The sequence below is a fragment of the Cricetulus griseus genome, chromosome 3 (genome assembly GCF_003668045.3).
Source record: "Cricetulus griseus strain 17A/GY chromosome 3, alternate assembly CriGri-PICRH-1.0, whole genome shotgun sequence".
NCBI classification, from domain to species: domain Eukaryota; kingdom Metazoa; phylum Chordata; class Mammalia; order Rodentia; family Cricetidae; genus Cricetulus; species Cricetulus griseus.
The window spans coordinates 158,960,321-158,988,059 of NC_048596.1; the positions used below are offsets into that span (position 1 = coordinate 158,960,321).

Consider the following 27,739-nt stretch of genomic DNA (forward strand, 5'->3'; position numbering starts at 1 on the left):
AGTGCTGAGCTCCCAACGTTCTATTCACTAGGAAGCCAGATACCTTCCATGTGGTAAGGAACCAATCAAAGTTAGCTGGCAGGTTCTGGATGGGCTTTGTGATAACAATGGAATGCAGAGCTTGGCAACCCCAAGAGGACCTCTAGGCATAGCAACTTTTCTGCAGCTGCAGTTGACCAATCAACACAGGACAGGTCACCTCCAGCCAGGTGTACCAATCCTGAGACTGTTGCTATGCAACTAGTGGACCCCCTCCAGACACTCCCCTTGCTCTACCCCAAAATATTCCCTGCCCCACTGCTGCTCAAGGTTCCTCCTGCTTCACCCACTGTGTCTGATGGATGGAGGAACTGAGTAAATTGTAAAATTAAAGACTCATTGCTTTTGCATCTGATCAGGTCTCTTGGTGAGTTTGGGGTACAAATTTTGGGCACAAGTTAATATTATTTTTAAAGTATTACGTAATTCACCAATCAGGCAGAGTTTACAATAGAAAGTTTAATTATTTTGTTGATAGCTATGCTTAATGGTTCTGGGACTATCATTTTCCTTTTTGTAGTTTTATAAGTTACAGTTTTAAAGAAATTTTTGTATTTCATCTAAGTTTCAAATTTTGACAAAAATTATTCTCCATATATTTTCATTTTACTGTTTGTAGGATCTGTAGTAATGTCCCATATTTCATTTGCCTTCCTGGGTCTGGGTTACCTCACTCAGGATGGTTTTTTCTAGTTCTGTCCATTTGCCTGCAAATTTAGGATGTCATTGTTTCTTACCGCCAAGTAGTACTCCATTGTGTAAATATACACAGCAGCTGTACAAGTTTGCACTCCCACCAGCAGTGGAGGAGTGTTCCCTTCTCCACATCATCTCCAGCATAAGGTGTCATCAGTATTTTTGATCTTAGCCATTCTGATTGGTGTAAGATGGAATCTCAGAGTGATTTTGATTCAAATTTCCCTAATGACTAAGGATATTGAGCATTTCCTTAAGTGTGTTTACACCATTTAAGATTGCTCTGTTGAAAATTCTGTTTAGATATGTACCCCATTTTAATTGGATTACTTGATAGTTTGATGTCTAGTTTCTTGAGTTCTTTACATATTTTGGAGATAGCCCTCTGTCAATCCACAACCCCAGAGAAACTAGAACCCTCTTCCAGAAACAGATGCAGAAATCCACAACTAACCAATGGGCCAAACTCCTAAAGTACAATTGAAGTGAGGGAGGAGCAATAACATGAACAAAGGAGTCAAGACCATGATGGGGAAACCACAGAATCAGCTGACCTGAGCTAGTGAGAGATCACTGACTCCAGTTTGACAAACGAGTAACCTGCATAAGACTGAACTAGACTCTCTTAATATAGGTGACAATGGTGCATCTGGGACAATATATGAGGCCACTGTCAGTGGGTTCAAGTTCTAACTCTAATGCACAAACTGACTTAGTGGAGTCCATTCTATATGGAGAGATACCTTGCTCAGCCTAGATACAGGGGTGTGTGGGGTGGAGAGGTGAGTTGGTCCTGCCTCAACAAGATGATGGGACAGACTTAGTAGACTTCCTAGGAGAGGCCTTACCCTCTCTGAGGAGTTGGGGTGGGGGGAAGGAGGGAGAAGTGGGAAAAGCAGGAGGAGAGGTGGGAGGGGGGATTGGGACTGGAATGTAAAAAAAAAAAACTTAAAAAATACTTTAAAAACATTAGATGCATTAAGGGAGGAGTATGCACAGTGAGCAAAGGCTTCTGTAACCTAAGCCTGTCTATCAAGAGAGAAGCACACGAATTACACCTTAGCAACCTGGCCTTTCATTTTTAGATCCTATAAAAAGAAGCCCTGAGCTTCTTTACAGCTTCAGGGAAAGAGAGAGATAACTGAGAATATTGAGTAAGATGCCAAGAACTTGGAAAGACTTGAACCAGCCCTAGCTACTGACATCAAATTCTATAATATGCCTATAATCTACTGTTTACATTCTTATTTTTAAGTTTTTTCTCTACTTTCACCTATTTTTTTCTTGTCTATGAAAACCCTTGAGGTGGATGCACTGTCTTCAATTTTCATCCTTTCTATTTTTCTAGAAGCATTTACAGGCAGAGTAACTTCAATGAGTGCTGCCACAGCTTCATCCAGATTGCTCTACAAAACTACATACTGGAATCCAAGCAATTATAAAAATCAAGTCTTAATCTATAATCAGAACCAAGAAACACCCTTTAAAAAATGAGTCACTTCTACCCTTGGTGAAAACTGGATGGGATGGGGTGAGTTTGGGTGAAATGGTGGTTTCTTATAAAATAAAGCATATTTTTAGTCTTATAACCACTTACTCTCACCCAGTAGCATCTTATGTAATTACAAAGTGAGTTAAAAGTCACAAATCTATGAGTTACAAGTTACCTGTAATTTAAATATGGAAGCATTGTTTCATGAACACAAATGACGCACATAGGAGCGGGGACAAAGTGACAGCCCAAGCATCCACAGGAAGGCTTGCAACAGTTTCTGCCGTGTTTTTATTTTCTCACTTAACATCACAAACAAAAGGACAGCACATCTCACACTATTGCTTTTACTTGAAACTCAAAGGTTTGATGCAAGATAGACAAAAATTTAAGTTACCAACCAGTACTTTCCCTCTAGGGAGCAAGACTGCTTACATATTTGTAAGTAATTTAACAAAAACATAGAACCACCCTATCAAAGTTAATGTGGTTGTTGAGTCCAACCTATGCTACATTTAAAACTTTTTTCCTCAACAAAAACTGGAGGTGGAGCCAGGCGTTGGTGGCGCACGCCTTTAATCCCAGCACTCAAGAGGCAGAGGCAGGCAGATCTCTGTGAGTTCGAGGCCAGCCTGGTCTACAGAACGAGTGCCAGGATAGGCTCCAAAACTACACAGAGAAACCCTCATCTCGAAAAACAAAAAACAAAACAAAACAAAACAAAAAAACTGGAGGTGAAAAAAAACAAAAACACAAGACATGATATTTCTCAGAGTACTAACCAGTTCACTCATCTTCATCGAAACACTGCTTGTGTGGAGAGACTCCTAAAGATGACCGCGACACAAAGCCTCCCCAGCCAAGAGATTCTCATGGATTAGAACAGACCATCTCTCCTGAGGGCTCAGCTGCTGGTCCTCAGTCATGATCACAAGAATCAACATTATCACACTCCCAGGAAAACCTCCCTCTTGGATGCCACAATACCCTTTCTGCAGCAGAAATGAGCAGGTGCTGTTCACACCCAAGTCATATTTTTTTCCTTTGAGCCAAACTTTTAATCAAAATCTCTTTCACTGAATATTCCTAATGAACAGAACAATATAAATGATGATCAACACTGAAGGAATAAAAATGAGTGCATACATTTTCATAGAGAAATACATACAAATCCAAGTAGTTCCTAAAACAGAAAGAAAGAAAAAAAAATAAATACAAAACAGGATAGGGATTTTTAAGATTCTGATGTTGAACTATAAATGGTGCCAACTGAAATTCCTTTTTATATCTAGTTGTACTGTTGAAATTCCTTTTTATACCTAGTTGTACTGTTGAAATTCCTTTTTATATCTAGTTGTACTGTTGAAATTCATTTTTATATCTAGTTGTATCGTGGGAATTCATTTTTATAGTCAGTTGCATTGTTGAAATTCATTTTTATACCCAGTTGCAATGTTACATTTATTTACAAAGAGGCTGGCCTAGGTTCAGTGATTGCCCCACTGTCTCCCATCTTTAAAAAGATTGTCTTTCAAAGCATTTGAACTGGAAATGTTGTAGTTATATTTTTTGCTACTCTTGTCACTGGTAAAATCTCTTTAACCTCGTACATACAAAAATTCATCTCCACATTGATTCATTCATACTAAAACTAACATAATTTCCCTGCTACTTCAATGTCATGACTATTGATTGCTACATTGACATTTTTCTAGTTCTAGACACAGGTGTACATCTACAGGTGGATTTTAAAACTACATGAAATTCTGGCATCTTTGAAAGTAAAGGATACAGACTGTGCAGTTCCTTTTCTGCATATGCCTCCTAGCCCATCAGCCAGAGGGTTGTTTCATAATGCAGTCTAATGTGCAACTAGTGACGGTCAAATTCTGGAACTATGAAGCTGTCATTGGCTTATAGATCTATAAAATTATCTGAAATGGTTAATGATAATTTAATAAAAAAACAATACTTGTAACATACAAAGGAGAATTTAAAGGCTGTGACAAAATGTTCTTAACATCACTAGAGGTTTTCTACTGGGAAATGCTTAACTACTTAAAGATTTCCTCTTTCACACTTCAAATACTCTTTTTATTAATAAGCTGATAAAGAGCTAAATCAGCTCAAGATCAAAGCTGTTGAAAAATTAAAATACAGTGGTAAGTATTTCTAATGCAAAAGTTAAAGACTTACACAGCTGCTTCCCATGGAAAAGTTAACACTACAATACGATGAACAAGAGTGGTGGGCATGTGCCCCTTGTTATGGTTTTGCTATACAATAATCATACAATCTGGATGACAAAAGGTGTCTCAAAAGTGCAATGAATATATTTCCAGGGTTGAGAAAGTCCCCTATAAGAAACTAATTGTTAAGTTCCTGTAATACTGAAAAGACAATTCCTTTCTAGTATTATAGAACAAACCTACTTTTAAAAAAGTTTCCTCTTCCTTAAGAAGAAACGATTCTAACCCATGCCAGTGATGCACATGCTATGTACCACTGCAGCTGTGGCTTTCCTATGGGACATCTGTACCATTCTCGTTAGCCAGCGTGAAGACAGAGGCTTGTCAAAAGACACCAACAAATTGTTGGAAAGTACCAAATCTTCCTCTATCACATAAATATCTGATATTTAAATATCTGATATTAAAAGGTGTGCAAAATATCACTGTGTTTTAGATTAACTTACGATACTGTGAACTGGTTTCCATAGGACTTACAAGCGCTTCACAACCCAATCATCTTTCCTATCTTTAGACTCTTTTAATTTCACTCTGAGAACAAATCTCTAAAACATGCCAAGAGAAAACCATCCCATCAGAATCTCATCACATATAATCCTTGACAGTATTTGCTGCCCTCCTGAGATTTGGGGGAATAAAGCTACACAAATGCACAGTCATGGTCCAGGCTATAGCACCCAACAGCCTGTTAGGCAGGTCCCTACATCATTACCCAGAAACATCAGAGCTAAATCAGAGACAAGCAAAAGTGAACAGCAGGCCAAACACGCCAATGTTGGAGAACAGAGATTTCAAGGAAACTCTAAGTTTTCTTCCCATATAAGTTTCAAAGACAGTTTTATCTTAAAAGAAACCATGTTTCTCAAGCTAGGATTTTCTTAGTGGATGCATCACCTTTCTAACACAGAGGCAGGGGGCCTCCCAGGGGAGCTCCAAGGAAGGTTCTTTACATAACTGATAAAAGCAAATACTGACCGAGAGTGAAAGCCTAGAAACCCTGAAACAAGACCTTCAAAGTGTATTTATAAATAAAAATCAGTCATACACATTGCCATTCTTTCATTTTCTGTTATGTTCAGTCATCAGAGATATCATAAAGGAAGCCATGATTCTTCACCCTCTCTGATAGAGCCACACTGCCCCTGCTTTATGGTAAGGACACCCTGACAAGTGCCAGAGACAGAGAGAAAGCCTTAGCACTCACCTGGTGCCCATCTGCCTAGAAATAAAAAGAGACAAAGCACATTCAAAAGCCATTTCCAGACTGAACAATAATCTTGGAGAATTTTGAAATTTTGAAAATGACACCAGCTTGAGAGCTACAACACATAAAAATGAGATTCGTGCACATTTTAATCAACTGGCTAAATATAAATATACCTGATTCATACTTTTAAACTAACAGGCTAAGTCCCAAGTTCCAAACTGGAGTTCACGTGACTGCTGAAGGGCTCTTTGGAAGGGTGTGGAACTTGTGGAGAACAGTGTACAAACAACTGTAAACATACACTGATTGTCCACTAGCTTTCTTAAATAGAGTTCTGAAGTATTTGTAGGAAATTATATATTGTAGTCGATCAGATAATTTCTATAACATACAAATTCTGTTGTGTGTGCAAAACGTGGTAGAAAGAGAAGATGCTCTAATGTTTTATGTTTTCAAAGTGAGCACAGCATTGTAGTCCAGTAAGAGCCCTTTAATCTTCTCATGAAACTTCTCTCTATACAAGTTGAAGTACATGATGCTTTCTGGTTCTTCTTCAAGCCAAAACTTGTCAAATTCATAGACCAGGTAACCTGCAATTAAAAACAACACAAACACATTGTCCACGGCAATAAAATCCTATTTAGACCATCTCATCTTCAGAAAGTATACATCCACCTTGGGCCAGGGAGATGGCTCAGTGGGTAGGGCTGTTTGGCTTGCAAGCCTGGCATCCTGAGTTCAAATATAGAAAATGAAGTACAAAGTGCTTTAGGAGGTCCATCTCCCATTGTGTTCCTGGATTTCAAGGACTTTAAACAGTAAAAGGATAAGCACAGATTCTGTACTTCCCAGGATTTCCGTTAAAAACTGTACACTCTGCTTTGTTGAGAGTTATGATACTCTTGGTCAGGTCTGGTGTGACTCCTTCTAATACTCACAATAAAACTGGTGAAAGTGTTCCATTGTTGGTATCCCAGGAACAAAGTTGTAGAGGTGAAGCTTCAGGGCTTCGCTCTTCAGTAAGCTATAAGCCATCTCTGTAAGATTGATTCCAACTATTGCATAAGAATACCTACGCCAGAAACATCACCAGTTATACAGCTAGCAGACAGCTCCCAAGCTTATGCAAGTGCATAAATAACTTACTAATTTAATCAAACTGTTTTGCTGCTCCCCTAAACACAGGACACGCTTTTTGATAATCTCTCTATAGTCAGAAAGATCCAAGGTGTCTTTTTTTTGAAGACTGTTAATTTACTGGATAGAAGCTAAGTAGTAAAAATAAAAGTTCGGACTATATGACATCTAAAAACAATAAAGAGAGGGAAACCTACATTTACCAAGCTTTATTATTCTAATTATTATGCATAAAGCAATAGATAGCTAATAACAAGGCCTCAATTTGTATTTCATTTACCATTTTCAAAGCTAACTCTGATTTTCCTATTCATTTAGTTTCTACTCCTACTTTGAAATAGTTTTTGAAAAAATTATGAGCCCCTGTATTTGTTTTATAAGCTATATCATATGATAAAATTATGGGAATACATAGAACATTTATGTTGACTTTTCTTGAAAATAGTTTGTAATATCATTTCTACTGTTATCACTCATTAAAATAACATCATTTTAAGATGCATTTTGAAATACCTTCAGATTTACATACTCATTTTCATTGCAAGAGTCTAGCTTTTTACTGTTTTCCCAGCTTACCCTAATTTGGGGTGATTTGAACGGGAAAGAATCTGATGAGCTTCACTGGTGTAATTCTCACTGAAATACCTAAACAAGTCAAGGAAAATGATGAAATAAAAATGTTCCACTCCCAAGTAGCATATTAAAAGTTCAGTGTAAGCAACTGCCACTGTCAAAGCAACAGCCCTCAATCCCACAGCCACTCCATCTCCCTCCAGAGCCACCTCGGTGACTCACAAAGCTTTCTGGGTCCAACTTTAACCCTAAGGCATCAGGCCTCTCAATAAGGAACACAGGCAGACTGGCACTTCACAAGACTACTTTAACAGAGAGCTCACCTACACCAAGATTTCCTATTTACTTACAAAGGAAGAAAAATCCTGAGTCCTTGTTTTGAAACCTGCTAACTCTCATCCTGTACAGCACTCAGAGGGCCCCTGAGGGGCCACCCTTCACTGTCTTCTCTCTGCCACAGCAGGAGTGAGTGTTTCTAACCCACTGCTGATGAGCAGACATTACAGATGTATGTGAGTCCTGGCCATCCGTCTTCACATCAGCTGATGCCTTAACTCCAGCGGAGACAACTGTGCTTCATTTACAGGCCTATCCAGACCCCACAACACAGTCTAGAGTCAGACAGTTAAACTACGAAAGTCCCTCTTCTGACAGAGGAGGGGAAGTTGCTCACATTCCTTAAAGACCCTTAGGAAGCAGAATTATATAGAACTTTTAAGATTTTAGACATTACCAAAATATACATGCTTTTACAATTTAAAAAAAAACGTATATCGTACTGTAAATATCCGATATGTGTCCCACACACACAGGGGTCGTGACCCATGTGTCCAGTTTACTTACTAGAATAGTGCTGGCTATCAGTTGTGACTTACAGTGCATATTTTGGGACTTCATGCACATGGCCTAAGTACTAAGGAAAAGGCAAGTTGTCATAGCCATAAGAGGGGGCTCAGGTCAACATCCAGAGGTAGTAAAGAGCATGTCACCTAACCTGCTTCTGTTTTCTGTAAAGGAATCAGAGCCACACAGTGGGAAGAAGAGGGCAGAAACAACACAGTGCTCCTAATTCTTAAGCAGGTGTCAGAAGTGAGGCTGGAAAGAGAAGGGCGGAGGCACGCACTATGAACCCTGGGGAGTAATCACAGATGTGAGCACAGATGGAAGCATGCATGTGCACACGTGCACACACACTATGTCTTCTAATTGTTGCCAGCACCCTAACAAACATGTGCCCTACAGTTAACAAAAACTTACAGTCAATATGAAACAACATGTCAACTCTCATGAGAATTAAGAGAGACTGGAAATAACATGGAATTTCACTCAGCCAAGAAAAAGAAACTTATTTCACTTACACAAGATTGATTAGTCCGAGTATGCCCATGCCTCTGAAGTCTGTTTTGGGATCATCACCTTGGAAACCAATGTCTGCCCATTGCTTGGAGATCCGGGCCTTCAACTTTTTCGTAGGCATCAGAAGATTCCAAAGCTGCACAAACATGCTTTTGTGTTACAAATAATAGTGATGTTCTGAGTTTATTGGGACATTTTCCTTTTCTTAGCTTATGGAACTCTTAATTGAATACTTTCAGTTCAACAACTTTTAGACAAATTCTAAGACCTACAAGGACTGTATTTAAAACATGGAGTATCTATTCCAACCAGAAAGACTATTGTAAAGAATCCTTTTTTTTTTAAAGCAAAAAGCCAAAGAAATCTTTTTTAAAGAAAGAAAAACACAGAAATCTGCATTTACTAATATATAATATATATGCTAGAATTAAATTGCTTAAGAAGAGCAGTCTTGTATAAATGGACCCATAATTTGGTTTGAATAGGTTCTGCTGTAACATTTGGTGATTAGTCTTTAATCAAAGAAGATAAAATAGATCTGAGGGAGGGAACCATGAAAAAATAATATTAATAAAACTCAAGAGATATGTGTATGTGAGTGAGACTATTTCATAAAATTTAATTTTTAAAAGAAAAAGATGATTTGGTTTTTAAATAAATATAATCTTTAATACTAAGTTGTTACCAAGAGTTTTGACTAACAATCTTTCCCTTTGTTAGATATGAACAAACCAGTCAATGAAAAATAACTAAGAAAATTTAGTCCATTTCAAGAGCCAAAGTAAGTTATCAGACAAAACAGACTTGTAGACATTGATTAAAAACTGAAAAGCTTTGCAAAACAGTAATGTTTATACCCGCCCCGCCCCTCCATTTCATTGCCATGTGAGACACTGTTGAGTGATGGAAAGTATCCTGTCACCTAATAAACACCCAAGACTTCTAGAATTCTGGCCCTGAAGCTAACTCCAATTATAGGCTGGACTTTAACTCTCCCACTCTCTTACTAGCAACCCATACAACTTGTTGACATCGACAACGTGTGTGACCATAGCAATGAGGCTTTTGATGTGTGGGCTGCAATGTAAAACTACTAACTGCTCAATTTTTACTTATTTGTTTGTTTATGGAGATGGCATCTTATTATATAGCCTAGGATGATCTTGAATCTCCATCTTCCTGCCTCACTCTCCAAAATTCTGTAATTATAGGTACATGTCATCATATTCAGCTTTTAATGCTCAAATTTAGTAACCATAAGTACCACTATGGGCTGCAGCCTGGAGATGCTGATTTCATATGGTTAAGGTGGAAGTCTGTATCCCAAATGTAGACACTGACAAAAGCTGGTGAACACTTCTTTGGATTCTACTGAAACTACTTCAATTCTGCAGTTCTCTTCCCAGCAGGACTGCTGAGCTAAAGTCAGTCACTCTACCTCCAGAGCTGAAGTGCATAATGAACAGGCAAGGGGAAAGCTGCCTGGACTAGGGCACTAGGACATGCGTCTAACCCTGCAGGAAGGCAGGGTTACACAGACGGTGCCTGAAATTAAGGGGAATGAAGATGACAAGCAGTCATTTAGCATGCTTTTAATCACTTCAAATATAAGCTCAACCCACACAATAACTCTTTATTAACCTCAAAATCAAGTTTTGTTTTAATTTTACAATTAGGTAAAGTGTTAATTTACATTTTTTCTGAAAAAGGTTCTGCTGTTTGTTTAAATTTATTTTCCTTTTATGTTTATGGATGTGTTTATATGCACCATGTGTGTGCCTCATGCTTTCTAAGGCCAGAAGAGGGTGTCAGATCCCCTGGAACTGGAATTAAGGATAGTTGTGATCCACCATGTGGGCGCTGGGAACTAAACCCAGGTCCTCTGCAATGGCAGTAAGAACTCATCAGGGCTGAGCCCCCTCTCCAGCCCTACTTTTGCTGTGTTTAGGCAGCTGATCTCACTTAGATGTCCCCAATGTTCCTTTCCATAGGGCTTTGGTTCTGTCAAGTCCTAACTCCAAGTGCAATATAAGCCAATGGAATTAATGCATGGGCGATGAAGTGGAAGGGGAGACTGGGAAGGAAGGTTTTAAACAGGATAGGGAACAGAGAGGAGGGCAAGTAGGGAGAGCCAATCAAAACTAAGCACACCACATGAAATGTCAGACAATCTCTACGTTAATGAAAATAGGGAGGGGGGTAAGTGGAGAGGATAAGGAAGAAAAGGCAGAGGGAGAGAGAAAGAAAAAGGGAAGGAAAGAACAGAAATATAAAAGAGAGGAAGGAAGGAAGGACGGACAGACTTTTGAAAACCACCCCTGTAGCCCTCCTGAGTGCAGTGTGGACTGGAGCAGAAGATAGGCAGGAAGCAGCTCCAGGATCAAGAGCTTTAGCACCAGAAGAAGATCAGCCCATCCTGGGGACCTTGGAATCCTCTTCCTCACATGAAGAAGGGTCAGACTGAATGGTCGACAGCATTTTCTCTAGGCGTCAGCCTTTACAGGGCAGTGCCACCACCTCACACACTTACACACCAGAAGCAGGTGACAGGAAGCTTTCTCCCTTCTTACAACTCGAGTCTACTAGGGCAGTATTTAGTGACTGATGCTGTCCTGGTCCTAGAAGTCCCACAATGCTGTGCAAAATGGATATCTACTTTCACAGCTTCTGTGCTGCTGAGAGAAAGCTCAGCCTCCACAGGAAATTAGATAAACAGAGGCTCTGGGGCTCAGGCACCCCTGCCTTGAAGTAGAAGAGACCCCCTTTTATGAATGGATAACTTATCTCAGAAGCATTATTACTTGAGTAGATTCTAAAAGATGCTTATCAAGTAAGAGTTCTTGACCAACAATCTTTCCCTGCCAATGAAATCTAACACATTCTCCAGGAGGCAGGCAAATGGGTGGACCACATGAACCTCCAGAATCCACACAGCTCTCACAGCTGAAGCTGACTCCCTGAATCCTGAACCAGCTCTTACCTTGAGAAGCAGTTTCTCGTGCTGCACATTGCCAGAGTCATAGGGTTTTTTCCTCACATTTTCTACATCGTGGTAGAGCTGCTTATAGCCAGTTATCTGCAGTAAGCACGTCCTCATACAGATCTGAAAACTGAAAGGATAAAATATCAGTTTATATCAGACCTCTCATCACAATAAAGCAAAACCTGTGCTTCATACATCCATCCAAAGGGTGTTTCCTGGATTTTAACTAACACAAGATGCACCAAAGGCCATGCAGAGCATCACCCGGGGCTGTGCCCCACAGAGCATCGCACGGACTGTGGTAAAATGGGGCCTCAAAAGCATGTTACGTGTAACTGGCTCCATTACTCACTCACACATTTTCTCTGAGCAGTCCACACACCCGCTAATCTTTACTGCCACACAGCAGTGTGACTCCTGAAATGTGTACAAAACAATCCATCACAAGTTATGTTTCCCCAAATGCAGTAGCTTACTTTCCCTAGAGCAACATGATTTTTACAGTGACTCTACTCTAGTAACAGCACACTTACCTTTAGCTCCCAAGACAGAATACATCAAGTTTCAATCCATCAACATTCAGAAGACCCTCAAGCCTCATGCTGTCCTGTAATGCCCCAGACCAATCCATAAAGCACCAATTCCCTGCGTGGCTTATGGCTTTGACGCCTCTTACCACAAGGGCTCATTTCCCAACTACTGTCATATTCCCAAAGCTGCCATCACCTCCCTTATATATGTATCTACTGATGTCACTTATTACTACAGAGAAGGCATCTAGTCCTTTGATGTACCATTGCCCTTCCGTGTGCCTATCACCTATCTAGCTGGCTACTTGGTGACTCTTGTAGAACAGGACTACATTGTCCATAGAAGGCCACAGTGCAGCCTGCTCACAAAGGATAGAGAGCAGTGTGAGGGCTCAGCAGAACCAATGTCACACACTGGAGGGCTTGAGGAGGACCTGGCTTGAAGCGGACACAAAAACCAAAATTTGAAGGGCAGGAAGGACAGTGACCAAAGTTATTTAACCTCAAGAGACTAACAGAATAATGGGGATGAGTGGGAGGACCAGGTTCAGTCCTTCTGTGCGGTTACCAGCATTCGGGACCTCAGTGCTCACAGGGTGAGAGGAGGGGCCACATCACCCACAAGCCTCCCCCACTACAATCCACCTGAGCAGGGCTCTGCACAGCAGGCTGCAGAGCATGACGCAGTTGCAGAGGGAGCAGCGCACCTGGTGTCCTTCTCAGGACAGATGTTCTTTGCCTTCATTATGTCCGCTACACATCTGTCCAGTTCACTCTCGGAAACTTGTGTTGCATTCTGGAGGACCTAGTTATTGAGATGCAGCTGAATGAGAAGTCTCCCAGAGATGACATAGAAGTTGAGACATTTAATCAACTTTACCAAGAAGATATTAAAATGCAAAAAGAAACCACATTTTCTTCAGATCTCCCCGAGAGCTGGAATCATGTATATATTTGTGGTTGTCTAAAAGCCTCCTAACCACACAGTGGGTGAAAAATAAAGAAGTCATGAAAGTGGGATGTGGCTGCTTGGGAAGCCCAGCATGCCCAAGAGGTAGAGAGACAGTGCAGAAAAATATGGTCACTGCATAGTTATGAAACTTTCAAAAAAGATGGAAGGGAAGTGAGGAAGGAGAGGAGAGGAGAGAGGGGGAACTGGGATTGGAATGTAAGAAGTAAATGAAATTTACAATTAACTTTAAAAAGAGGAGCGGCAACAGTCTCTAAGAGCTGTCTCCCCATCCCCACCCTGCCCTCCTTCCCACACCCAGTTCTCCAGTGCCCCTTCTGGAAGCTTCTCTTCCCACAATGCACTGTGTCAACACATTAAAAAGGTGACCACTCTATGTGGTCTGCTTCTGGTCCATCTGATAACTTCCTCTATTTGTCTAGGAAACCCTGTTGAGTATGTCCTTTAATTAGGCTCTCTTGGAGGACTATCTGAGCTATACCAGCCTCTCCCTCTATTTCTGCGTAAGTCTGCAGATGAGCCTGTCAGTGTCTTCAAAACATACTCAGCAACATTCTGATTAAAATTAACATTTTAATAATAATGAGTCTTTTAATTGATGATTACCAGGCTTCATTTTTTTCTCAACAATATCTCCACAAGTTTCAGAGCTGAAGACAGGCTTTCATTAAACCCCCTGGTGTTTTACACTTCAGGCTTCTGTGGTAGGTGGCACTGCCCTTTCATGATCTTAAAAGTTCATTGTTAGCACAGACAGCAGAGAGCTACCTGATACCAGATTGTTCAGTTTGCTTATCAATACATAGCATCGGCCTCTGAGGACTCTGGGACTGTTGACATTCTCAGACGACATCTCTGTTATAGTTATTTCTGGCCAACTATGTCTTGGGACTTTTTCTTGCTGACTGTGGTTCCCAGGATTTCTAGTACAATGATACTGAATAGCAGCAGAGAAGCGAAACATATCTGTCATGCTTCAAACGAAACGTGGCAAACATTCATTATTGAAAGTTTTTCTGTTGTGCCAGCTGCAGATGGTCTGCTGGCCTATAGTGGATTAAGGGAGCTTTTGCTCTTGTAGTTGGGAGAGTTTTTAATAATGAGCAGATTTTCTGTATCTATCAAAATGATCATATTTTTCTGACTCTATTAATAAATTATACTCACTCTAAGGATTCAGGCATTATGCTGGCCTGCCTTGTCACTGGCAGAATGCACTCAGGCAGTACCCTGGTCAGCCTAGGGTTCCATGAGTACTAGTCTGCAAGCAGGTGCAAAGGACCCCTTCAAAAGAAAGACACCCCCCCCCCGCCCACTTATGCTCTTTTTCCCTCTCTCTTTCCTGCTGTTCCCCTGGGGCAGACAGGACTTTTCCTGGATCCCTCTTCTTCTGTCCTCTCTCTGTCTCTGTGTCTCTTTATCTCTTTTCTCTTTCCTCCCCCCACTTCCCTTTCTAATAAAATTTCTCACTAAGCTCTGTCTACCTGGTATATTTGTCCCCAGCCTCAGTAACCCTCACCCGCCATGGAATCCCCCACACTTTATCATAACACTTATTTTAAGCTTCGATCATAATATAGTATCCTTTTTATCTGTTAGTAGTATTAATTTGCCAGTGTTTTGTAAGGATTCTTCTATCACATTTATAAAGAGCACTGAGTTGTACTTCTTATTTATATATCTTTATTTGGTTTTAGTCTGTTCTTCAAAATAAAAAATATAATAAAAAAAAAAGTTTCTTTCACCTCTGTATTCTAGGACTCTCTGTTAACAGTGGCACTGTTAACATGTAAAAATCAGTTAGGTCAGGTTGGAGAGCAGGCTCAATGGTTAAGTGCACTAGCTGCTCTTGCAGAGGACCTGCCTGGGCTTGGTTCCCAACACCCACATCAAGGCTCACAACCATCTGTAACTCCAGTTCCAGGGGATCTGATGCTCTCTTCTGACCACTGTGGGCCTCATGGATATACATGGTGCACATGCATGCATGCAGGCAAACACTCATAAAACAAGATACAAAGGCTCAAACATCTTCTAAGAGAGAATTAATGAGACCAATGCTGGAGAGTTTTGAAAACATTTTAAATTGAAGATTTCATTTCTTTTTTTGAATATATGGCCACCTAGACTTTTTGGTTTATTTTCATATTAGGTGACAGACTGTGCTTTCAATGAACTTTTCCACTGCATCTAAGCTACAGGATTTACCAGCAGGAAGTCTCTCACAGAATTTCAGAATCTAGGCTATGGTGACCACTTTCCTCCCTTTCTTCACACTGGGAATCTTGGCTTTCTCTCATACTTGATCAGAGGTTACTGACAGGAATCTTTTTAAAGAACTGGGTTCTGAGTTTGTTGATAGTATCTACTTTTGTCTGCTTCTCTATTTCATTCATTTTCTGCCTTATTTTATAAATCACAACTTACTCTGGACTTATTCTTCTCAGGTTTCTGAAGACACAAATATTGATAACTGGTTTAGGTCTCTAAAATTTGCTTTGGTAAGCTAAGCAAATGTTGATTGTGTTGTGATTTCAGTTCAATTTCTTTCTCTGTCTCCTACCAAATTGTTTGACCCATGGGATAGCTTATAGTCCAGATGAAATTTTCATATTTTAGCAGCCATTGGGTATAATTTATAAGCCATCCCTAGTCTATAACTGAGTGAGACTTAATTTTTAACCATCAAAGAAGTTTCAACTGTCAAGCAATTTACAACCCAACACAACCATACTTTGAGATCACTGTTGGGGCCAAGCCTTAATAGATTAAAATTGCTGTTATTCAAAGCAAGCATTGAAAATGCAAAGTATTTAAATATGTAAGAGGGTTTCTTGGGTACTTTAATTCTCTCAAATCCTTGTAGTGTCCACTGGCTTAATTACATCATCACAAATATTATCAACATGTAGCCTCTTACGCTGCCTTCGTATTAAGGTCTCTAGTCCTAAAACCATCATATGGTACTGACAAGGAACAAGCAAATTCCACAAAGTCAAACAAGTGGGAAGCAATAAAATCAGAATCTTTGTCCTGATTGTGTCTCATGTAATAAAATGCAGAGGCAGTCAATGGAAATACAAGGTCAGAGTTAGATTTTCCTCTTGGAGTAAATATAACGTGCAAAGCATGCACAAACGGCATGTGCAAGCTGACACGTCTGTCTCCATTTTTAACTTGCTTTTTATTTCAGGCTTCAAGGCAACAAAGCATCTATGATTTAACTGAGTCTTTGTTAGGACTGTTAGCTTTTCTCTTTATAGTGTGCTACAAAACATAACGATTTTACTTTACTTTTGTTTTGTTTTTGTTTTTTTGTTTTTTGTTTTTGAGACAGGGTTTCTCTGTGTAGCTCTAGCTGTCCTGGCACTCGCTCTGTAGACCAGGCTGGCCTGGTACTCACAGAGATCCGCCTGCCTCTGCCTCTGGAGTGCAAGGATTAAAAGTGTGCACTACTACCGCCCAGCAGTATTTTGCTTTTTTAATGGTAAGATCATAATACAACTTTAACATTTTCATCTCAAGTGAGATTTTTTTAATTAGTAAATAAAGTAAAAATTAGCATATTTTCTGTTTATTTAATAGTCTCCTATAGAGTCTCCTACATATCTGATTTACATTATAATTCATAACAGTAGCAAAAGGACAGTTATGAAGTAGCTATGAAATAGTTTTATGGCTGGGGTCCCCACAGCATGAGGAACTGTATGAAAGGGTCGAAGCATCAGGAAGATGAGAAGCCCTGCTCTGGGCCACGTCTGCCCCTTCCTTCTCTGTGCCACTCTTCTCTCCTATTTTACTTCTTTATCGATCACTGACGACCCTGGAAGATGCTGAAATGTAGTCATCAAATCTTTGTTAAGATTTCCCCGACATCTTATCTCCTATCCTACTTCCATTTATCTTAATTTTACACACATAAAATCTCATTAATGACATCAGAGACTGTAAGACGCCACTGCAGCTGACTCTCATCCCAGTGGCTCTGATGACTGGGTGCTGAGTTCAGATTCTGTACCTTCGCCACTAGTACTAGCAAAGGGAACAAATACTACATGCCCCATGTGGAGAAAGGAGAGCCTGCACTTCCAAACCATTCATTTCCATTTTGTTTATACTCGGAGTACTGTTACCTGCTAGGAGCTGGTGCAAGCTCTAGGGATACAGATGTAAATGACAAACACTATGCTTCATTTGGGGACAGGAGAAAATGGAGAAATAAAAAAGTAAAATACTGCACAATAAGGAAGGCAAAAGGACAGGGAGGTTAAAGGTTACAATTCCAAGCAGAGTGGTGACAGTGTTCACAAGGTCAAAACTGAACAAAACTGGAGATGATATGACTTAAGCTTTTAATGGGAGAATGAATACTCTGGCTCTCATGGCACACCTGCCAGATGGTGGTGCTTTGGTGTGGAGCAGCAGCACAGTGGTGATGACATGGGACAGGACAAGAGCCATGCTAGATGCAACAGTGAACAATGCAGGGGCGGGTGGCGCTCCAGGGGATAGTGCTGACAGTGTTGAAAGCAGGTGTCAAAGCATTAGAGAGGACATACTCAAGAGCTGGGGCCACAGGGTGTGGTATGAGGAACTGTTACACTTCTACAGTGTGGTTTCTGGGCCACAAGAAAGTACCTGTCATTCTCAAATACTCCCAGAATTAATTCACAAAGAAACACAACTTGCTTTGCACCCATTGGTCCATGTGGAATACACAGCTCCTTACAGAATGGGAGCAGTCAGGAAGCAGGGCTGTCCCTCCAAGAAGGGCCCTGACCTGCAGCACATAGTATCACTGGGGAAGCAACACATCAGAAACAGAATCAGGGTTTCTGGAGTGAGGCCCAGTGCCTACATTCCAACAAGCTTCCAGAGGGCTGGGGATGCTGTGTTTGAACCTGTTGTAACAGTTTTGAAATACAATGAGCCCACGTAGGTGTGTACATGTGTGTGTGCGTGCAAGTGTGTGTATGGTGTATGTAAATTAAACAAGAACTAGAGCAGAAACTTTCAAGCTCTCACATGCCACATTCTCATGGGGAAAAAAATCGCTTTAGGATTCTGAACAAAAGGCAACTATCCCCTCCCAGGTGTTTGTTCATCTATGTGGATGTGAGTTGTTCTTACAGTTAACTCACAAGTGAGATTGTACCTAAACTAGCAAGCACCACTTTAGCAGTAACTCTCCAGAAAGAAACATATCAGCTTGCAGAATCCAACACTCTCTGTTTCCAGCGTGAGTCAGCAACTCTTATCAACAATGGCAGACAGAGTCACGTCCATGTGTTTATTATGTTTCAGAGTTTTCATTATGGCCAAGTGTAAACATATATATGGCTATCTGTAACACAGATGTACACATAGATAACGGAACTAAAAATGTCATGAAATAATATTTAATTGTATTGTGAACAATCATTTCTAAGTATTTTCTATCCCTTTTGTCACCTATTAACACAGTTTCTAATAATGATCAACGTGACTTGAAAGTGTGTCTGCCACTACAGTAATTCTTATACAGAAAACACTGTGACCTAATAGTTAAATCTAGCTGTTAGTTCTTGGTTTTCCAATTAACACAGCATCAAAAGCTGTGGCTAACATGTGGTAGATGGCCATATTGGTCCATCTTATAGTTGACTTTCCATCAACTACAAGTCCATGCAACCACTTGCCTGCCTTAACTTGAGGGTGTGCTGATTGCTTTTGAGGACTCTTTGCTTTGCACTTGGCCACTCATTAAACCTGTGGATGCAAATGGAGATGACACAATCTGCTGGGCCGACACTGAGTTACTATGAGACCATTCTCTCTGTGCCTACAGAATCCCACACCTAGAGCCTACAGTAAGACATGTGGACATATGAGAACGTGACACCAACTTGGTAAAGGGCCTTTGCAGCTGACCCACATGCGCATGAGCATACAGTAACCCTGCTTTATGCTCCTGCAGCTTTGGGTTTGTTTCTTACACAGCAAAAGCTGACAGCTACATGGCATACACTGGGACTCACTTTAGATCCAAAGGTGAACATGCAATGTTTTCTCCACTCAAAATTGCTTTGCTCTTCCCTCACACAACCTACCCTGAGAGCACTGTCACAGGGAGGGCTTTTCCTAAGATACTGATCTCTAAAAGGTATAAATTGCTACTGCAAAATGAACAGGCAAAGCCATGGGATAAGATACAGTGCTGAAACACTTTTCTGTCCATCAGAACCCAGAGAGAAGTATTTTGAAGACAGAATTACTACTTCTAAAATGAGAAAATTTAACTCACAGTTTCTTATAGCTAAGATAACAAATATAATCCTGAAATCAAAGTGTTCTTTTTAAAGAAAAAACATGTTTAAGCTAAGTTTTTTAGAATTAGCATTTTAATGTGCCCTTACCTAAAAAAAAGAAAAAGTTACCATTTGTTAATGTGCCCTTACCTTACTCTTGGAATATGCCAATGAATTTTCTGAAATTAAAAAAAAAAAAGAAAAAGTTACCACTTGAATGTATTTTCTGAATTAGACCAAAATCAAATAGTAAAAATATAAAAGCAATAAGCCACTCTTGCAGTTTAAGATACAATTCCACATGGACAACAAAGCAATCATCTCAAAGTCAAAGAAGAAGCTGGAATGATCTCCCCACAAACAAAGTACCAAGCTGGTGTCAATTTCCCCAGAATGTTCTGTTTCTATTCAGACCACCAGAGTAAGGGTGTCTGCCAATATCTCTGATCTCAGAAATTCATCTGAAGACTGTTCTCCACTCCTCTCTCTTTCTCATCAGCCTTGGTGAATGGCCGGCAACTGAACAACATAGAACAAAGGAGCCGATCCTAGACTGTCTGTCCTCTCCCAAGCAAAGAGTAAACAGCCTCTGCATTCCTGGCTTTCGTTCCAAGAATGACAAGATCATTTGTGTTGTTGCTCTGTTAAAAAAAGGTTTCTGGTATACTGACAATGCTCTCCTTTTGAGGATTTTAAGAAAAATGCTTTTTGCCTCAAAATAAACCCTTGAATATATTCTTCCCACGTACTGTTAAGTGCCAAGGAGTACAGCCTGAATAGACCTGTGTCAAGGGGCACTTGGATCATCTGAAAAGACAAGAGGGAAAATCAAAGAATATACACTAAGCTTCAATCAGCCAGTGGCCAGGAAATGCTTCTGCCATTCTTCCAATGCCACCTGGGCACAGGGCCCACTGCCCATGCCTCACTCCTTGGCCCTAATGGTATTGATTCCTCATTTGAGATATTCTTGATCAATACAAAATAAGAACCAGTTAATTCTCAATTTTCCACTTAACACAACATCATGAGCGGTGGCTCTGCCTAGGTCTTTCTTACTACACCTAAAGTGATTTCAAACCAAAGTTCTCAACTATCTGATTTTCCAGTCAGAGCAGTATTTTCAATTAAACATTGAAAAACTATCATTTGGCAGAAATATAATGCAAGTCACACTAAGCCCCATGAATACCATAAAAATTTCCACAGCTCTATTAAATTAAAAAGAAATACATACAATTTGTATTACTATAACTTAGCAGATCTAAAATATTATCACTTCAATGTGTTATAAATACAATTATGACATCTTTACACTTTTTTCATACAGAGACTCCATGGGTACGGCACAATTCTTTAACACCACGCATGCTTCAAGTGTTCAGCAACCATGTGGCTACCACTATGGGGCTGGCCCAGGTAGGTTCTAATAATCTTCCCTAGGACAATAAGCAGTCTACCCATTCATAAATAAGAGTAAAAAGTGAGAAAACTGGCAAATGGGCCACAAAGTAGTAAGATATTGACTCTTCTAATCTTTTCGTCATATAGTTGTGTAAAAGTTTCAAACTGAAGAAAGAAGAATTTTCTAGTAAACAATTGCACATATAATCTGAAGAATAACTGATACTTTTGTTTGATTTTTGTTTTCAAGACAGGGTTTCTCTGTATGGCTGTGGCTGGAAATTGCTCTATAGGCCAGGCTGGCCTTGAACTCACAGAGATCCACCTGCCTCTGCCTCCCAAGAGTTGGGATTAAAGGGGGGCACCACCAACGCCAGACTGATACCTTTTTAAGAAACCCAAAAGATTCATTCATTGGGTAGGTATGTACAGATATAAGTGTTTTTTATATACATTATTCAATGTGCAATAGTCAATAGCACAGTGCAAAGGACTCAAAGACCACAAAGCTAAAGAACTCAGTTGCAATGACTTAATCAGAACACATTATCACTGGGTAGACAGAAAGTATTCAATTACTTTTTTATTAACGTTGAATTTTTCGGTTTTGAATAGCATTACCTATCCTGTACGTCCTCTGAGCACCTCCATAGGTGTCAAAAATTCGCTGCAATTCACACTTTCCAGTCATCTGTCGTAAGACCCATTTCATCCAAAATCGAAAAAAGTGCCCATAGAAGAACTCCCACAAAGAAATAAACATGTTCTCCTGGAGAAGGATGTAAGAACACAAGCTTAATGACCTCAAACTGTAATTTAAAAACTGAAAAACAAATTAAGTTGATCCAGCTCCCCAAAAATTACAATAAAATCTATTTTGTGACAGTGTTTAATCAGCCAGGCAAGGAAGCAATATACAGCATAGATTAAATACTGACCAACCAAAAGGTCAATTTATCTCTAGGCCAAATGGTCGCTTTTTTAAAAAAAATTTTATAAAGTAGGAAAAAAACTGGCCAAATTATTTAATGGCTTAAAAGAACAATAACCACCTTACATTTTTAACAAATAATATTTCATATTTTGGATTCCTACTTCCGTTTTTCATCCCTTAAAACTTGGAACTGAATAGTTCGACAATAAAAGGACCAACCGAGCGACAATTTCAAGTCAACCACACATGTGGTTTCCCCCGAGAATGAGCTAGCTCTTCTGAGCCCTGGCGCAGAGCGTGTCCCAGCTGTCTCAGTCAGCTGCCGCCAACAAATGAGAACCCTACAAGTGGCTTACAAACTGAAGCGTTCGGGTTGAAAACCAAGCAGATGGCGTCCTGGCGAACTCATGAGTTTTCCAGGTGAAGAGCAGGAACGCCGAAAAGTTAAGATTAAAAACAAAAAAATCCCGCAAAACCTACACACTGGGTAGGGTACAACTGGGTCTTAGAAGACAACTCTTGGGGTGGGTGCTAAGCGAAGGGGAGGCGGGGTGGCGGCCGGCCGGGGACGGCGAGGAAAACGCTGGCTCCTCGCCTGCCTTCCAGCCCTGGGACTGGCCGACACACCCTCTGCGCGCCGGGCCCCGGCAGCTGTCAAACTCGCAGTCTCCGCAGGGCAGGGCAGGGCAGGGCGCGGGGTGCCGGGGCCAGACGCCCGGACCTGGGTCTTTAAAGGGAGTCATCCCGGTCGCGCGCGTCGGGATGCAGGCGGCACAGGGGCCGGCCCCGGCAGGCCGTCCCTGCGGCCAAGCGCCCCAGGAAGCCGTGCGCGAGCCCCTCGGCCCCGCGCCGTCCCGCCCCTCTCGCGCGCCGGAGCTGCACAAAGCCCCGACCGACGGCCCCGGCACCCTGCGGATTATCCGCAGGACCCCCCGCGAGGCTGGCGCGGCCGCACACCAGCAACACGCGGTGAGAGAAAATGAAAACAGCAGCCACCTCATAGGAGCGGAAGAACTAGGGGAAGCTGGCGCTGCCTCGGTTTCCCCCGGCTGCAAACACCAGCAACGGAAACGACGCCGCTTGACGCAGAAAGCTCCCTTCAAGCACCGCGACCCGGAAGTCGGGACCGGAGGCCAGAGGGGGGAGGGAGTCTCCGGACTGAGAGCCCCGCCTCCCCTCCCTCTTCCGATTGGTCTGCGCTCCTGCCCATCGCGGGCGCGGAAGGAAGGCCTACGGGCTTATGCGCCAGACTCCGACAGTTCCCCTGGCAACGGGGGCCGGCTGCCACGCCCAGCGCCAACGTGGTCCTAGCGGACGCGCCCTATAAACTTTGCTCCGTGCTTTCCAAGACTCTTCCACGCGGGTGTGACAACAGCGCTTTCACCTACTTTTCCTAACCTGTGAACTGATTATATCCTCTACGATGCACAAAGGAAACTTGGCTCGAAGGGACTTTACGGATGACGCAAAAGAGTTTGTGTGGCCTGTGTGTGCAACGAGAAGTTGCGAAGTTTGGACTTTTTCTTCTAAAAGTGAACATTGAATGATCAACTCATCAAACGTTCATTTCGTAATTATTTTGTTTCTACTTGAGGAATAATTTGTGCACTTTTTTTAAAACCTCAAAAGGTACGGTTGATTAGCTAGTATATTGTGCCTGGCTGTCTTCTACAAGGAACTGCACACTAAGCTGCTTAACAAAGCTATTAGAGGGGTTAGGTAAGAGGGATTGGGGGCAGGGGCAGGAGTTACATACAGCGGAGTCAGCAAAGTTCCACTCTACTGGATGAAGTAAGGGATAAGTCTAGAGGTCTGGGCATGGTAGTGCATGCCTGTAATACCAGCCAGAGGGCGATATCGTCAGGAAGATTGAGAGATCAAAGCCAGCCTGGCAACATATGGTTCTGTCTCAATAAATAAATAATAAATAAATAAATAAATAAATAAATAAATAAATTGAATCCTCCCACCCAACCAAGACTCCCGACCCCGTTTCGCTTGCTCAGAAGCGAACACTATCAGTGCTTTCTACTTCCAGAAATATTCAAGCCAATGTCTTGTCTGTGCTCCATTCATCACCTTGTTAACTGAAATTACGTGAGCAGTACACACTTTACCACTACTCAGTCATCGTTTTAAAAGTAAATTCTACTTGTAGACTATAAACCCGTAAAAGACACATAAACCATCATCTTTGCCCCAACAGGAGTGAAAATATTTTTGGTGGAGACCATCTCCCTCCTGTCCCAAATCAAGTTCTTGTCCAGCCCTCCTCCAAAATGGAGTGGGCAGATAGCAAAGAGTACAAGCAGGAGGTACTCTATTGTCACTCTATGATCAACAGCTTTAACAAAATAAAAACTAGTTTAAACACATTGAATGCAAGATCTTACTCCTATTCAAGTGAAGACCTTTGAACTCACTACTATTCAAGTGAAGACCTTTGAACTCTCAGTACAGCTCCTGAAAGCAAACAGCTCTAGCGGGTCACTGGACCCAAAGGGTGACAAAGCCCAGAGTCTTGAGGCTCTGAAGCCACAGGTCTGGAAGTCTGGAGCTAGTAGGTCTCTGAAGCAGTGGGTGGGGGTGGCTGGAAGCAGCTGCAGGCATAATTCCCTTCTGTAGCCAGATCACGTAGTCTTGGAGCCCTGAGTCCCTCTACTTGCAGCTCTGGTCACATCTTGGATGCAGCTCAAGTGAGCTCCTTTCCCTGGGCAGAAGATAAGCCTTAGGAGCTGAACCTGCAGTGAATCCATCCCCAGGGAGTATTGGAGGCAGCTTTCTTTCTCTTCTGTAGGCTCCTGCATAAGGTGGCTCTGTTTCTGCAGCCTCTGAACATCCAGATTTATAGGTTACCAACCAGGCCCTGAGTGTCAAATCTTGAAAATGGGTATATGCCCAGAAGGTGAAAAATTAGGATCAATCAAGAAAGAACTGTCAAAGGAATAGGATAGGGGAAGAACCTAGAGCCCACCAAAAGTTCACAGGCTCTCTGTGTAGAGTTGGGGAGACTAAAGAAATTTCTGTCTGCCTCTGGTTGCCCCTGGATCTTTGCAGGCCAACTGTGTCCCTGATCAGGCACTGGCTGTCAGTTTCCTTTCACCAAGGGATTTTCTCTGGCCAGGTTTTTGTTTCTTTTTGCAGCAGTTTCTCTCTCTCTCTCTCTCTCTCTCTCTCTCTCTCTCTCTCTCTCTCTCTCTCTCTCTCTCTCTCTCTCTCTCTCTCTGTGTGTGTGTGTGTGTGTGTGTGTGTAGGACCAGCTAAGAAGATTGAAGTCCTAAGACAGGATTATGACTTCCAGATGAAAATGGGATCTTCTTCACCTGCTCTCTAGGTCTCTCCTTTAAACTTATCAGATATCTAAAAGAAAGCCAAAAGCTACATCATGATGAAGTCTGGTTACTCTGTGTGTGTGTGTGTGTGTGTGTGTGTGTGTGTGTGTGTGTGTGTGTGTACACGCGCGTGTATCAGATGTTGACACCAGGCTATCTTCCTCAGTTGCTCTTCCACCTTAATTTTTGAGACCGGATCTCTAACCAAACATAGAACTCAGCCGTTTAGATAGCCTGGCTGGCCAGCATGCTATAGGAATCTTCATATCTTCCCCTCCCAAGCTCTAGGACTATGGGCGCATGATGATCCAGCAGGATTTTTAATTTTTACATAGTTGCTGGGGGTATAAACTCAGGTAGCCATGCTGACATGGCAAGCACTCACTGGGTCACCTTTCCAGCCTTGGATTATAATTTTAATCTATTTCTTAAGATTAAAAAACCATACACCCGTTGATTTGAGAGACTGCTGGATGGTGAGAACAGTGGGACATGGCTACTATCATCTACTTGTTCCAGCTCAAGCATTTGGTTCACAGAGGAACCAAATTAAACAGTACTGTCCCTTCGTGTACAAACTCAGGATGCAGAAAACTTTGTCCCAGGGCGAAAATGTCATCCCTGAGTCTTTATGGGGATCTTCCTTAGGAGTCATCTAATGCCAAAGTCCACAGACACTCGAGCCTTTGGTGTAAAATAATAAAGTGTGATCTACAGACATCTGCCACCTGCTAACTTACAGTACTGCACCACAAGTGACTTCTACATATCTCATTGTTCCCAGAAGAATGCAAATGCTTATATTGTGTTATTTTAGCAGAGATAAGAGAAAAGCCTATATTGTTCAAGTGTCATTTTCCCCAAGTGTTTCCTGTCTACACTTTGGAAGACACAGATGAAGAATTCAGAGCATGGAGGGTCTACTCTTTAGCACAGGTAAGGATTTTTACATTTTCTTTACAATCTTTATTTTGTCTATTGGTCTTCTGCCTGCTTGTCTGTTTGTGCACTGCTTATGTGTCTGGTGTCTATAGAGGCCAAGAGAGGGCATCAGATCCCATGGAATTGGAGTTACAGACAGTTGTGTGCCACTATGTATGTGTTGGAACTCAAACCCAGGTCCTCTGCAAAAGCAGCAATTGTTTTTAACTTCTGAGACAGGCCTCCAGCCCCAGCGATTCTAACATGTCTTACAGGTGAATGCATTTGGAGGAGTGTTGTGGCTTGAGTGTGGCATGTCCCCCACAGGCTCGTGGTTTTGTCCACTTGGTCTCAGCCAATGGCGATACTTGGGAAGGGTGTGTAACCTTTGGTGGGTATGGAGCATGGCTGAAAGAAGTATGTCCCAGGGTAGACCTTGAGGTTTTATAGGACAACCAAACTTCTTGGTCTTGCTTCCTGACTGCCCATGTAATGTAATCAACCAGCCTCATGTTCCTGCCACCATGCCTTCTCCACCAAGATGGTCTGCCTCCCCTTGGAACTATAAGCTGTAAGAAGCCTTTGTCTTTTACGTTTTTGTGGCCAGTTTTTTTGTCAATGTAATATGTACTGTAAAGTAACCAAGACATCATTTGACTTGTGTGAGCATAGGATATGGCCAGTGGCTAGGATGGTAGGAAATGGTTTGCAGTTATTGAATGGGCCATAATAATGGTGGAAAACATGCTCACATCCCAGCAAGACAGAAAAAGGGCAACATTAAGGTGTAAAGATAGAAGTTTAGGCTATGACAAAGGTACAATGCATAGCACCAAATCACTATGACAATGCAAAGAAAGAAGTAAAAAAAAAAAAATCTAGCTTTTGATTTTACCTGTTGAAAAATTAGAATGGGCATGGTTCAGGCCCTTGTCATACATCTTAAAGTCAAATGCCTTCATGAAACAGAGAAGTGCCCTTCATGTAGTTTCAAAGAGACCGTCAAAATGAAAACCCTGAGATGTGCTCCAGTGCTCCCTTACAGTGAATATCAGGCATCGCCAAATTCCTGGAGAACACAGGAAATCTCATCTTTCCTGTCAAACAATGGAATCGAAATCCCAGTCTCCGATTGTATTTTCTGTTGACCCTAAGTAGCCCAAAAAAGAGAGTGGCTCTTGCAGATAACTCTTGACTATCATGGTTTAAGAAAGTGACTGTTGTAAGCTGAACAGGCAGTCCAGCAAACTGAACAGGCTGTATTTGAGTGATAAATCAGACTAACTCTAGCTCCCTGATAAAAGTTAGCAAGGTTGGCTACACAAATGTGAGTTTGTGGCCTTTCCCCAAGGATATCTGGTCTTTTCGATTTCATCACAGCGATAAAGTCTGTATCTAAACATGGTTACTATAAAAATCAAGTGTGTTTATCATGTTGATGAAGGCATTGTGGTGATTTGCCCTTTGGAAGGATTTGGTAGTTGTAGTGACAACTTTGGCTAAATACCATGAACCTAAAAGTAATTTTGGACCACCAGAAATAGTCTGTAAACAATAATAAAACACACTCCTTTCAAGGGCTCTGCCAATGGAAAGGAAGAAAACACACCAAGAGTCTGTTTGACCATC

At 41.4% G+C, this 27,739-nt stretch overlaps 1 protein-coding gene across 3 annotated transcripts; it reads right to left on the minus strand.

Moving 5' to 3' along the window:
* Positions 1 to 5,477: 5,477 nt before the first annotated feature.
* On the minus strand, positions 5,478 to 22,977 carry Elmod2 (ELMO domain containing 2). 3 transcript variants are annotated; one of them, XM_027406127.2, is made up of 9 exons: positions 22,854 to 22,977; positions 21,545 to 21,692; positions 19,670 to 19,698; positions 12,970 to 13,067; positions 11,730 to 11,859; positions 8,752 to 8,885; positions 7,397 to 7,465; positions 6,622 to 6,755; positions 6,128 to 6,273 (listed from the first exon to the last, which is right to left on the minus strand). In XM_027406127.2, exons 2-9 carry the CDS (start codon positions 21,684 to 21,686, stop codon positions 6,128 to 6,130), a joined length of 882 nt encoding a protein of 293 aa, XP_027261928.1. In that variant the 5' UTR covers positions 21,687 to 21,692; positions 22,854 to 22,977. The 3 variants fall into 3 exon arrangements, with proteins under 3 accessions (XP_027261929.1, XP_027261930.1, XP_027261928.1); XM_027406128.2 differs by lacking the exon at positions 22,854 to 22,977 and having other exon boundaries at positions 5,478 to 6,273; positions 21,545 to 21,686; XM_027406129.2 differs by lacking the exon at positions 7,397 to 7,465 and having other exon boundaries at positions 5,521 to 6,273.
* Positions 22,978 to 27,739: the final 4,762 nt, after the last annotated feature.